The sequence below is a fragment of the Anolis sagrei genome, chromosome 4 (assembly GCF_037176765.1).
Source record: "Anolis sagrei isolate rAnoSag1 chromosome 4, rAnoSag1.mat, whole genome shotgun sequence".
Classification (NCBI taxonomy): Eukaryota; Metazoa; Chordata; class Lepidosauria; order Squamata; family Dactyloidae; genus Anolis; species Anolis sagrei.
Window position 1 is genome coordinate 42,432,172 of NC_090024.1, and position 12,223 is coordinate 42,444,394.

Below are 12,223 nucleotides of genomic sequence, written 5' to 3' on the forward strand. Positions count from 1 at the left end.
CTGTAGGGCAGTGCTGTTCAATCTGAGGGCCCCCAGATGTTTTGGCCTTCAACTCCCAAAAATCCTAACAGCTGGTAAACTGGCTGGGATTTCTGGGAGTTGTAGGCCAAACCACCTGGGGACCCACAGGTGTGGGGTTAAGGCTTTGTGCTGGATCCCTTTTAGTAGATGGACTCTAACCAGGCTGCATGAAACTGGAGATTGGGGGAGAAGGAGAGAGATTGGCCAGTCTAGCCTTGCCTCTCTATGTTGACTTTGTCTGCGCTTGTACTTCAGGAAGCGGAAGTAGGTGTCTCTGACCCAGCGGAAGTGGTTTCGACGAGGGAGGGGGGAGTCTTTTTCCCGGTTGGGGAACCGCCAGGGGTTCCTGAGAAGCAGCGCCGCCGGGCCAGGAAGAGGTGAGTCCCCGCGAGTGGGAGCCTTTCTTTTCCTTTCCTGCCTCGTGGGGCTTCGGTGGAGGAAGGAGAGAAGTTCCTGCTGCCGGGAAGCGGAAGCCCCACAACGTGGCCCTTTCCCCCCTTCATCCGAGCAGGATTTAACATAAACGCCGCCCATAAGAGAGCCCTTCCTTGGCCTGCCTTGGGATATATTGTCAGACTTCGGGAGGAACACAGAGAGCCTCAGCCCCACCTTCCTACACCAGGTATGGGCAAACTTCGGGCCTTCCCTCCAGGTGTTTTGGACTCCAACTCCCACAATTCCTAACAGCCGGTAGGCTGTTAGGAATTGTGGGAGTTGGAGTCCAAAACACCTGGAGGGAAGGCCCGAAGTTTGCCCATGTCTGATCAATACTGTAGAATTAATGCCATTTGACACATCTTGCTCTATACTATGGAATGTTGGGAGTTGTAGTTTAGTGAGGCACCAGCTCTCTTTGCCAGAGAATGCTCGTGATTACAACTCGCATAATCCAATAGTAGTTAAAGTGGTGTCAAACTGGTGTCAGTGCCCCTTTTTCCCATTTAGTTTTGTTTGTTGTTTATTCGTTCAGTCCTTTCCGACTCTTTGTGACCTCATGGCCCAGCCCACGCCAGAGCTCCCTGTCAGCCGTCACCACCCCTAGCTCCTTCAAGGTCAGTCCAGTCACTTCAAGGATGCCATCCATCCGTCTTGCCCTTGGTCGGCCCCTCTTCCTTTTTCCTTCCATTTTCCCCAGCATCATTGTTTTCTCTAAGCTTTCTTTTCTTCTCATGATGTGGCCAGAGTACTTCATCTTGGCCTCTACTATTCTTCCCTCCAGTGAGCAGTCAGATTTTATTTCTTGAAATATGGACTGGTTGGATCTTCTCGCTGTCCAAGGCACTTTCCTTCAACACCACAATTCAAAAGCATCTATTTTCTTTCGCTCAGCCTTCCCTATGATCCAGCTCTCACATCTGTAGGTGACTATAGGGAATATCATTGCTTTAACTATGCGGATCTTTGTTGCCAGTGTGATGTCTCTACTCTTCACTATTTTATCAAGATTGGTCATTTAGTAGAGAGCTTAAAAGATCTATATAAATAAAAATGCAATGTTCATTTGTAGGATTAACATAACTCAAAAATCACTGGACCAATTGACACCACATTTGCACACAATGCACCTATCAGGCCGACAAGTGACCATCACTCATAAAAACAATGAAAAACACAGCAGAAGATACTTAGAAAGCCAAAAAAAATTACAATGCATGCATAAAACCATATATATATACACACACAAAACATATATATACAGACTGGGCCACAGCAACGTGTGCCAGGGGACGGCTAGTATAATACAAACTATTAGTATCCACCACATGTGATGCAATGACTACAGCACCCTCTTATTGATTCTCCTTTCTTCCACAAACACACTTTGGCTTTGTTTGTGATAGGAGGCAACACCAGTTTCTGGAACAGCTTCCCTTCTTTTGTTGTTTTTGCATGTTTTCAACTAGTTTCCAACTTACAGCGACTCTCGCAAGGGGTTTTCTGGGGCTGAATCAATCAAATCAATCAAAACTTTATTGTGGTCCATGATCAGCACAGAGTGGGCCACAAACATCGTAGGAAGGGGAAACGCAGTTCCCTGGAGAGGCTGTCATGAAAAATATTAGAAAACAGGGTTTTTTAAAAAAAAACACGCACAATGCTGTTTAAAGACACAATCAACACCTCTAATAGGTATATGTGGCCTTGGGCTGTATGTGACACACCCAAGGCCCCTGTCAAGTGCAGGCATCCTCAAAAGGCAGCCCTCCAACTATTTGGGCCTCCAACTCCCAGAAGCCTTAGCCATCTTGTTCAATTGTCAGGAATTCTGGGAATTGGGGGACTACATTTTGAGGAAGTCTGCCCCAGTGGGTTTACATGATCAAATGGGGAATTGAATCCTGTTCTTCAGTATTGTAATCCAATGCTCAAACCACTACACTATGCTGGCTTTGCCCTCATTTTCCTGGATCTCAGTGTCTGTTGTGTCTTACTTGTAACTGGCTTCTAATGCTTTCATTCAGATAGAATTCAACATGATTGGGAGAGGAAAGATGACGTGATGGAGACCCCTTCCCAGGTGTCTCAGAAAGCAAGCTTTTAGTGAATAGTGAAGATATAAGTCAAATCTTCTGCAGGCAGGGTTATAATAATGTGTTAGAAACTTCCCTTTAGTTGTTCACAACTGTTTCTCAATCTAATTTTTTAAAAACAAAGCAACAAAAGAACAAAGTCATACCACCATAAGTTTAAGAACTGTTGTTAGTTACTTCAACTCAAGTAAAACCCTCTTTGCTGCTGCTTAAAAATAATCAAAGTTGGTGTGAAGTAAAAAATTACAGAGGGGAATCCCACAATGAATATATTGTCAGTGGAAAGTCTCAATCTTTGGGCTACTCCCCCCATAATCTAGCTGTTAAAAGAGACTGGTATACAATGGTTTATCATAGCTGTGTCTCAAACTGCTATTATTTAGACACTGGTCAACTGACAAGTCAAATACTGATGTAGCACATACTATCGACTGCAAGCAAACATTCTGTAAGTGCAATTATTCCACTGAAAAGATAGTGCTCTCTCTCCTCATATGCATCATGACATAGGGTCATGATTACTTTGTCTCCAGGATCTAGGTTTAGCCTTAAGTCATACTCAAAAACAAAGTTCTGTGTGTGTCTTTTCATTTTAAACAAGTTTTATGATAGTTTAAGAAATTGATGAAGAGGAAATTAACATCCATTCTTATTAAAGTTCTTAATTCTTAATTTTAAAAATCTTAATGTGCCAATTTTATCATTGTTTTACTGTTTTGGGTAAAATACAATCGATGATGACAATTTGTGGGTTCCTTGGTTTAAAATGTGGATATAAATAAATAATGCGGTTTTCCTACAGAAATCTCTGAAATCTCCCGTTTTTGGCCAATTATGCTTCCATTTAAAATTGCAACTCAGCTGTTTTCTTTGTATTTGAAGTTAAATGGAAACAGTATGAACACTGCCCCACTATAAAATAATTGTAAATAATTGTATTGTTAATTAATTGTTAGTCAAAACAAATTTGCTTGGGTTGCCATTTGTTAAATTTATTTTGTACCAGGCCTTATATGGGAGCAGTGTGCTTAGGAGAACTTGGACATTCAAGCTGAAATGGTCCAAGAAACATTTTGAACTACAGATGTCAAATTAAAGCCCCTTATTTATCTTAACTGATCATTATTCTTGCATAGAAACAGAATAATCAGTGTGCCTATTCATTCATCAGCAGATATTAAAATGGCTTCATAAGTATGCCTATGTTTGCGTAAGGAATTGGTAATTTAGAATAGGGAACTGGAACCAAGAATCTTGTTCAACTTTGTACTCAACTACATTTCCCACACTGCTCCCAACTAATATAGTTACTTACTCCAGATCCCTTTATATGAGCTTTTAAAAAGCCTATACGCTGCGTAGTCCTAGATAATCTGCAGTGCTTCTGTTGCTGACTTTAGTAAATAGCTGTTGATCCAGCATTCTTCCAGTGAATAGAAATAAAGCTGACATATCAGTTTACTTGCAGTGAAACTTTACTACTGATTTACTAAGCTGAAGGTATAAACATGGCACTTGTTATATAGTGTGGGAAAAGAGAAGACAACTTTTATAGGTACATTTGGAGAAGTCATAAAAATGCTTGATGGACGGTTTTGATGCAAACAGTATGCATTCAGGAAACACCAACCCTGCATCCCATTGTATGTTAAAAAAGGAGCACTTGTCTCCTATCTCAGAACTTTCTCGAAGAAATAGCAGAAGATAACAAGGTCCATTTGAAAGTTGTGGTGATAAAAGCTGGATCCAGTTAAGAAAAGTCAAGGGGCTCTTCCACACAGCCATATAACCCAGAATATCAAGGCAGAAAATCCCACAATATGATTTTTGAACTGAGTTATCTGAGTCCACACTGCCATATATTCCAGTTCAAAGCAGATCATGTGGGATGTTATTAAGCTGTGTCGAAGTGGCCAAGATATACATCTAAGGCAAAACATTACCATTCCCTTATGCACACATGAAACAAAAAGTAGTCATATTGTATTTTAGGGTCTCAAAGAAGTTGCAGCCGTTTGTTATGACATAAATGGAGATTAATTTTGCCTATGCTTGATCAGTGCTCCTTTGTTATTAGTATCATGTCCAGTCATAGCTTGCTAATAAGATTTTAAGTTGTATTGTAATGCTTTTAATTGTGAGTCGTTTTGAGTCTCCGTATGGAAAGAAAAAGGGGGGTATAAATAAACATAATAAATAAACAATAAATAAGAATATTATTTTGAAACAATGGCGTCTGTATGTGCTTTAGAGATTACATGGTATGGCGATTCATGATGCTGATGGTTTGAAAAGAGCCCCCTTATTAGCTAAGTACTTTTTTGAGGTTGGGAAAAGTTACAGGAAAAGCATTTTGAAAAAAGATGGTGGGGGAAGACCCAAAGTTCTCCAAGTGTAGGAGTGATAAGTTGCTTAGCTTTGTTTGAGGATTTTTAATATGGATAATTTGTAAAAAGGGAACCACAATCTTTGAAAATGTAACTATGAGTAAATTTATTTTTATCTGTTTATCACATCAAAGACCCTTGTGTGAGACATCATAAATATTTTAATAAACAAATTACTTCAATACACTCCTCAAATTTCAGAGGGAATTAACTGACTGGATCAAGAGGTAGACTGTATGTACTGCATGTCATCTTCCGACAGACTGATCAGCATTCATAACTGGCAAATGAATGTGTCTCATGTCTCTTGTGCTAACTCATGTGATGTTTAAGTTGCCTTTATCTCGTGGTGACTTATTTAAAGTGTACAATGGATTCATATAGGTCACACTTATTTTGGCCTCTGGACATGGAAAACTGCTTTATACTAGGTCAGAGCCTTGGTTCATTTAGATCAGTATTGTTAGTTCTGATTGTGCTTTGCCCTGTGATTGATTGGCTATCATGGATAAAAGATGTAAAATCTGAGACACTCGCTGAATCTCATAATTTCACAGGGTCTTGAACTGCTGTGCTTGTTTGAGATCTGTTGGTATGAATTACTACATTGGCATAGCTTTCTTGTGTATGTCTTCCCACTGTTATTCTTACATTGTATTAATTTTCCAAAAGCCAGTTCATTTTAAGTTGGTGTATTTCAACTAGTTGCTGGGGGAAATGGAAGGAAAAAGGAAGAGGGGCCGACCAAGGGCAAGATGGATGGCATCCTTGAAGTGACTGGCTTGACTCTGAAGGAGCTGGGGGAGGTGATGGCCGACAGGGAGCTCTGGCGTGGACTGGTCCATGAGGCCACAAAGAGTCAGAAACAACTGAACGAATGAACAACAATTTCAACTATTGCTTTTGTTTTGTTTTGAAGTACTTCAAAATAGGTCATCCTACTTATTTTGTGTTTTTATGGTAAGGACTAGCCCCTTTTTGACCCTGGAGATAAACTGTCATTTAGTCAAGAATCATATATATTATCCATGAATGACTCAAGTCAACATCTGAGTAATTTAATTCAGTACCATCTGAATATTCTCAGATAGTTTAAGTGCAGCCCCCCTTTCTCCTGTAAAGTGCAGTGTAATACAGTAATCTCAATGTGATATTAGTAGAAAATATTTGACAGTAAAGAGCCAAATGGTGCAATGCGAGTCACAGTTTTTTAAAGGAAAGCAGTGGCAAACATCTGATCCCATCATAGGGTTGTCACAAGTTAGTTAACTTGTAGTCACATAGCAAGAACAATGTATGACCATAGATCTGGAAACTAAAGCTTGAAAAATATACTTTTTAGACTATCACTCCATAATCCCCCAATCATTGTGATCAGTGACCTATTGAACTAGATTTATCTAATTAGATGTAGGATTTAAATTGAGTTGTTGTTGGATTCATTGGTATAAAATGTCCAGATGACGTTATGTTTGCAAGTGGCCTTTTTCTTGATCATTTGACTTCTAATTGCATAGCAAGAGTTTAGGATAACCTTGGTCTTGACTTGGAAGGGTGGTACAGTAAACACAGTTAACTTGTTTCTAATTAACTTCAAAGCAGTTCTAGAAAGAACTGCCGTTAGTGACCTTATATCTCTTTACAGTCTTTGATTGCTTTCAACAATGAACTTGAATGTGAATGTACTTTTACATTTGTTTTCAGATCCTGTTTGTAAATCAGTAAAGGCTAAGAACCAATCATTTGATAAGGAGAGATGGGTATGTATTGTGAAAAATCTCCTTCATAAGTAGATTTGCTTTGTAAGCATGGTTAATGAGATTTGAGAGAAGGAATTACTGCAATGATTACATTTTATTTGATATTTACCGTAGTATATATCCATCTTTCACCTTACAATACACGGTTCCAAAATAAGTTACAAACACCTGCAAAAACAAGGTATAAAAATTATTTTTTACAGAAGTTTTAAAATTGTTTTAAAAACACAAGGTTAAAAAAGTATGACAGACAACTAAAATATAGTGAAAATAGATAAAAACACAACCTTCCTTCAAAAATCTTAAAACTTAGGCAGGCTCACATGGGGAGAAAAGGTCTTTCAGACTTGAATATATGTGGACTGCCTTCTGCTTTTTGGTTTCTGTGACACCGTGACACTCCTTTGATGTTAGGGTTGTTACTTGGTTTTTGAGCTCTGCTTTCAGAAAATCAGAATTTAACTAAAATTAAGCACAGTTTCAGAGAGACACTTGAAAATTATTTAGAAAGGCAAATCCTCACTATCCCATGTGTTGTGATAAGTTCGTCCATGAGTTTGCATCTTACAGGTACAGATATCAGATATCTGTGTTCATTTTATAGGTCTATTATATTTAATTGTTTTTCCCCAGTTTAGGACTCAAATTGGAACACAAAAAATTAAAAAACACATTTTTTAAAATATTCAAAGGGTACAAAAATTAAAACAATATTTATAAGTAACCAATTAAAACTTGATAAAAACATTAAAAACACACTATCACAACAAATGCAATACATTTCTTTCCCACTCTTATATTTTTCTATGTATAGTAGTAAAAATGAAATTAAATTAAAAATGTGGGGAAGTATGAAAGGAGGAAACAGATTGCAACCCTTTCCAGTGCTGTTTTTAGAATGCTAAAATTATATGCTTTCTTGTTTGCTTATTTAGAAATGTTTTCAGCTATGAATTGTTTTGCATGTCCATGTCTGTTATATGCAGAAAGAAAAACATTTGAAAGCTATATGGTACCAAAAAAATTGAAAAAAAAATCAATTATTTTTAAGCATAGTCAGTTAGCACTGCATTTTATATTCATATGATGAGAGAAATAATTACAGGTCTTCCTGATTGATCTAATGATTTTCAGATTACAGTAATAATTTGTAATATCTGCTTAACATTCGGAAGGGCAGAACAATTTAAAGATAAAAGTTTTTATGACTTTTTGAATTTCTTCCTGCATTAGTCTTTATAGCATTCTTGTAGTTTTTTTAAAAATCATTTCTATGATATTAGACTTCATTTCTCAGTCTTCTAGTCTGCATATATTGAACTGACACAACTGTGTATTTTAGATGGAGAAGAGAAAACATATGGTGGGTGTGAAGGCCCTGATGCTATGTATGTAAAACTGATATCCTCTGATGGTCATGAATTCATTGTTAAACGAGAACATGCACTCACATCAGGAACAATAAAAGCTATGTTAAGTGGCCCAGGTATGTGCAACCAGACTATAGACCTGAATAAATTTATATATTTTTGGACTTAATGGAGGGTTTTTAATGCCAATAATGAGTACTAGAATAAACTGCATGCTACATCAGTTTCCTTATTGACTGGGCAGATTTTAGCATGATAGTTTTGTCAGAAGTCATATTGAAGCAACTAGAAGTGCAGTAACCCACAGATCTTTTAAAAATAAGTGTATTCTGGAATATAAAGATTTATCAAAGGTTCTTATGTCCCTGTTCTTAAGTTATTCAAAATTAACATCCTGCTGAATCTGATTTCTTTGTAAAATTTAGCGATTCTTAAGATTGATTCTATAGCTTCCACAGCAAAAGTTGGAAAGAGATTTCAAGAAAACAAAAATGGCATGGAGAAATTATGGCACAGAATTTTACGCATAACTGTAGTTTTGGTTTTCCTATCAAGGAGTTCAGGACAACATTTGTAGTCCTTATTTTATTCTCACATCAACCTTTTGTACATTTGACATGCTTTGCAGCATACCATTGGTTTGAATTTAAATCTCCCTAGTCTTGTGACCTACTCTATCCATTATACTACTTGTGCATACATACAGATATTTGCCACAGTAGAAAATAGCATGGGAAATTGGGCAAAATCTAGTTAATTTGGGTATAAGTATTTGGAGGTATGATATACAAGTATGAAAGAACGACACCCTATCGCTCAAATGTTATGCAGAATATTTTTGTTTGAAAGTAATTATCTGAAAGATTACTTGAGAAACTTTCCAGAGTTGTAAAAGTGGCGTGTTGTGTATGTAAAGGAAGGGGTGGATAAAAGTGGGTGATTGACATTCAAGAAAAACAAGTCCAAAACCCCTTTGGGCATCTAGAATAATTAAGCAATTTTATGGAACCAGCCATTATGTACTAGGTTTTTCAACTCAGTACATAGGCTTGTTCCAAAATTCACTTGTGTTTGCGTCGTATTCTGAATATGAAATCATTTTACTCAAATCTGTCCTAAGAGGACCATTTCAAGTAAGAACTGTCATAAGAAGTGATTTGGCAGGATTGTTCTTTTAATAAAGTATTTAATACAGCACTTTGAGTAGCAAATTGGAAATTTTTCTTATTGTTTTACTATAAAGGATTTCTAAAGCACAATGGAAGTGTATCATGTGTGAAATCCTCAGGTTCAAACAAGAAAGGGCAGTATTGATCACATGCTGTTTTGTAAAAATGTTTATTTTGTGGAAGATTTGTATGCTTATTCAGTGTCCTTTTCTCTCTCTTTCATACAGGACAATTTGCTGAAAATGAAACAAATGAAGTAAATTTTAGAGAGATTCCTTCCCATGTCCTATCCAAAGTATGCATGTATTTCACCTACAAGGTTCGCTACACTAACAGCTCCACAGAGATCCCAGAATTTCCTATTGCACCTGAAATTGCGCTGGAATTGCTGATGGCTGCAAACTTCCTAGATTGTTAAATAAAATAAATTATAATAAAAATGTAAACTTCCCCCAGTATTTAAAACATGTAGTTCAGTTAGTATCTTTTTTTTTTCATCTAGCATGTTCTGTATTTTTGGTTAAGAAATGTAATGGTCACAGTTGCTGACAGTGATTTTGCATATGGCCCATTCATGATCAGATTTTGTTTTGGTGCTTACACAAGTCACAGACTTACTACCAACTGACAAATAAACAAACATGCCAATTAGTGGATGACTTTGCTTTATCCTTTAGTGATGTCAGAGAACTATTTTTAACGCAACAGTCACCAAAATTCGATAAATTGTTTCTAACAGCAGACTGCTATGGCTGCAATCCTGTATCTACTTACATACAAGACTTGCAGATCTATCTAGATGCATAGGATGGTTCTGTTAAAATGTTTGTGGCCTGTTCCCCCCACCTTTTTTTTTTTTTTTTTTGGTTTGGCCTTTTATATTGTCCAAATATTCAAACTGTCTGAGCATATTAAACTGATTCCCACTGGCATGTTAAATATTTTTCCTTCAGCAAATATTAAATACTGTGTTCTTGTAACCTTTTGCCTGAATGTCCATAATATTAATAGGTATTACTGTGTTTACATGGTAGACTATCACAATCTTTTGTCGCTACTGTAACATATTAATTACTGGCAAAGGCTGTGAAATATGAAGGTGGTAGAAGTAACTCTCTCACTGCCCTGCTCTTCAGTTGTGGAGGGAATTATTTTTTAAGAGACTAGTTTACTGGTTAATACAAAAATATTATGTAGAGAAGACAATAGCTGAAATGTGATCCACTGTATGATGCAATCTGGGTCTAGAATTTGTTGTGCTGTGAAATCTCTACATATATCTTGAGAGCTATGGATACCTCCTTCCCTGAAGGGCAAGGTGGCTATTGTATTTATCTGTTAGAGATGGTGTTTCTACTATCCTCGTAGTTGTATTCATGGACTCAGAACCTCAGAATGATCAAGAGGCAACTCCATATCTTTAGAATACTTTTTCACCTTGTTGACTTCAGGCTTTTCCTCTTGCCTTCCTTGCTAAATAAGGAATAGGAAATTCAAAGGGGAACTGTCTTGTGACAGAAAATCTCTTTGGAATATCCCACTCCTAAGTGTTCTTTAAACATGAAATGACATAATGCTTTGGTGATGTGAGACATTCTACAATTCCATTGAGGTATATTGTAAGATATGGCCTGGCATCACTGTAAATTATGGTTGCTTTGAAACTAATTAACAAAGAAAGATGCATGTATAACCTCCATAAGAGCAGGTATAAGGCGAAACAGATATACAGTGGTGGACAAAATCATCCTGTAAGCTTATGGAACTATCAAACTATCCCATCGATTTGTAAAAGTATGCAAGTTATAGGACTACTTTTAATCTGAAACCAAGTGTTGTCTCACTGTTATCATTATAATAGTATAAGCCTACAATTTCACCTCACAAAGTTTTCATGCATGTTTCCTTTGTCACAGAAGCCTTCTTATCCTTATTTATCTTCCATTAGCATTTAGTGAGTTTTGCTTTGGTCATTATGATGTCATATCTGCTTTGGTTGTTCAGATTACATGAAAACTCAGGTATACAGAAATATTTTTTCTACTGCTGATGTTCCAGTACAGCCCAGTGAAGGAGCCCACAAAAAGTTACTAGCTTATGAAATGCTTAGAATCCTGCTGGGGACTGGTAAAGAAATAGACATCAGAGTTTCCTGTGCGAATGGTTTCTATATTGGTACTGCAGAGGTTTGGAGTGCACTGTCCCCTCTCACTATGCAATTCCTATGCCAATCAATCTTGTCCTTCAATTCAACATCAGTGTGATGTCTGCAGCACTTTGGAGAATCTGCTATATGCATGTGTAAACAAAGGCACAAACAGAACTCTTGAGACAGGCCCTCTGAAACACTGAAGGGGTTAAAACTGCAAAAGCTTGACAGATTTCAATATATAACTTACTAGTTTCTCATTATCTACTATCAAGTTTGAACTTATGTGAAACCCCTGTGAAAGGCCTATTTAGAATAAACAAAACTGCTGTTCTATTGAATTCAGTTTTTTTTGTTGTGCCTTCAAGTCATTTGCTAATTATGGTGACCCTAATGTGAATCTATGCGGACATTTTCTTGGCAAGATTTATTCCAAGGGTTCACATTACGGTCACCATAATTCAGAAATTACTTAGGCTGAGTATCTCTTATCAAAAAGGTTAAGTGTTTTAGATTTTGGAATACCTGCATTTGCATATATCTACATAATAAGGTCTCTTGGAGATGAGCCCAAAGTCTTACAATTTTTTTCTTCATCTTCTTGTTATCTTTATTTTTATCCTGACTTTCTCCCATAGGAACTCAAGGTGACAAACAATGATAAGACACAGTACAACACGGCACAGTACTATAGAAAATATATATATATATATATATATATATATATAACACAAATATTTGTGCATAAGTGTAAATGTAAAAATATAAAGTACAATACAGATATATGTTAAAGTTAGACATCCCCATTCCAATTATTCTAACCCTTATGTATACCC

The 12,223-nt window shown here is 36.9% G+C and overlaps 1 protein-coding gene across 1 annotated transcript; it reads left to right on the forward strand.

The window, feature by feature from the left end:
* Positions 1-282: 282 nt before the first annotated feature.
* Positions 283-9,889, forward strand: ELOC (elongin C). The gene is made up of 4 exons (XM_060775493.2): positions 283-398; positions 6,644-6,699; positions 8,042-8,185; positions 9,466-9,889. Exons 2-4 carry the CDS (start codon positions 6,696-6,698, stop codon positions 9,654-9,656), a joined length of 339 nt encoding a protein of 112 aa, XP_060631476.1. The 5' UTR covers positions 283-398; positions 6,644-6,695; the 3' UTR covers positions 9,657-9,889.
* The last annotated feature ends 2,334 nt before the right edge of the window (positions 9,890-12,223 follow it).

Coding starts and splice junctions, on each gene's coding strand:
- ELOC (XM_060775493.2), top strand. Junction 8,186..9,465: donor AGCTATGTTAAGTGGCCCAG/GTATGTGCAACC, acceptor TCTTTCATACAG/GACAATTTGCTGAAAATGAA.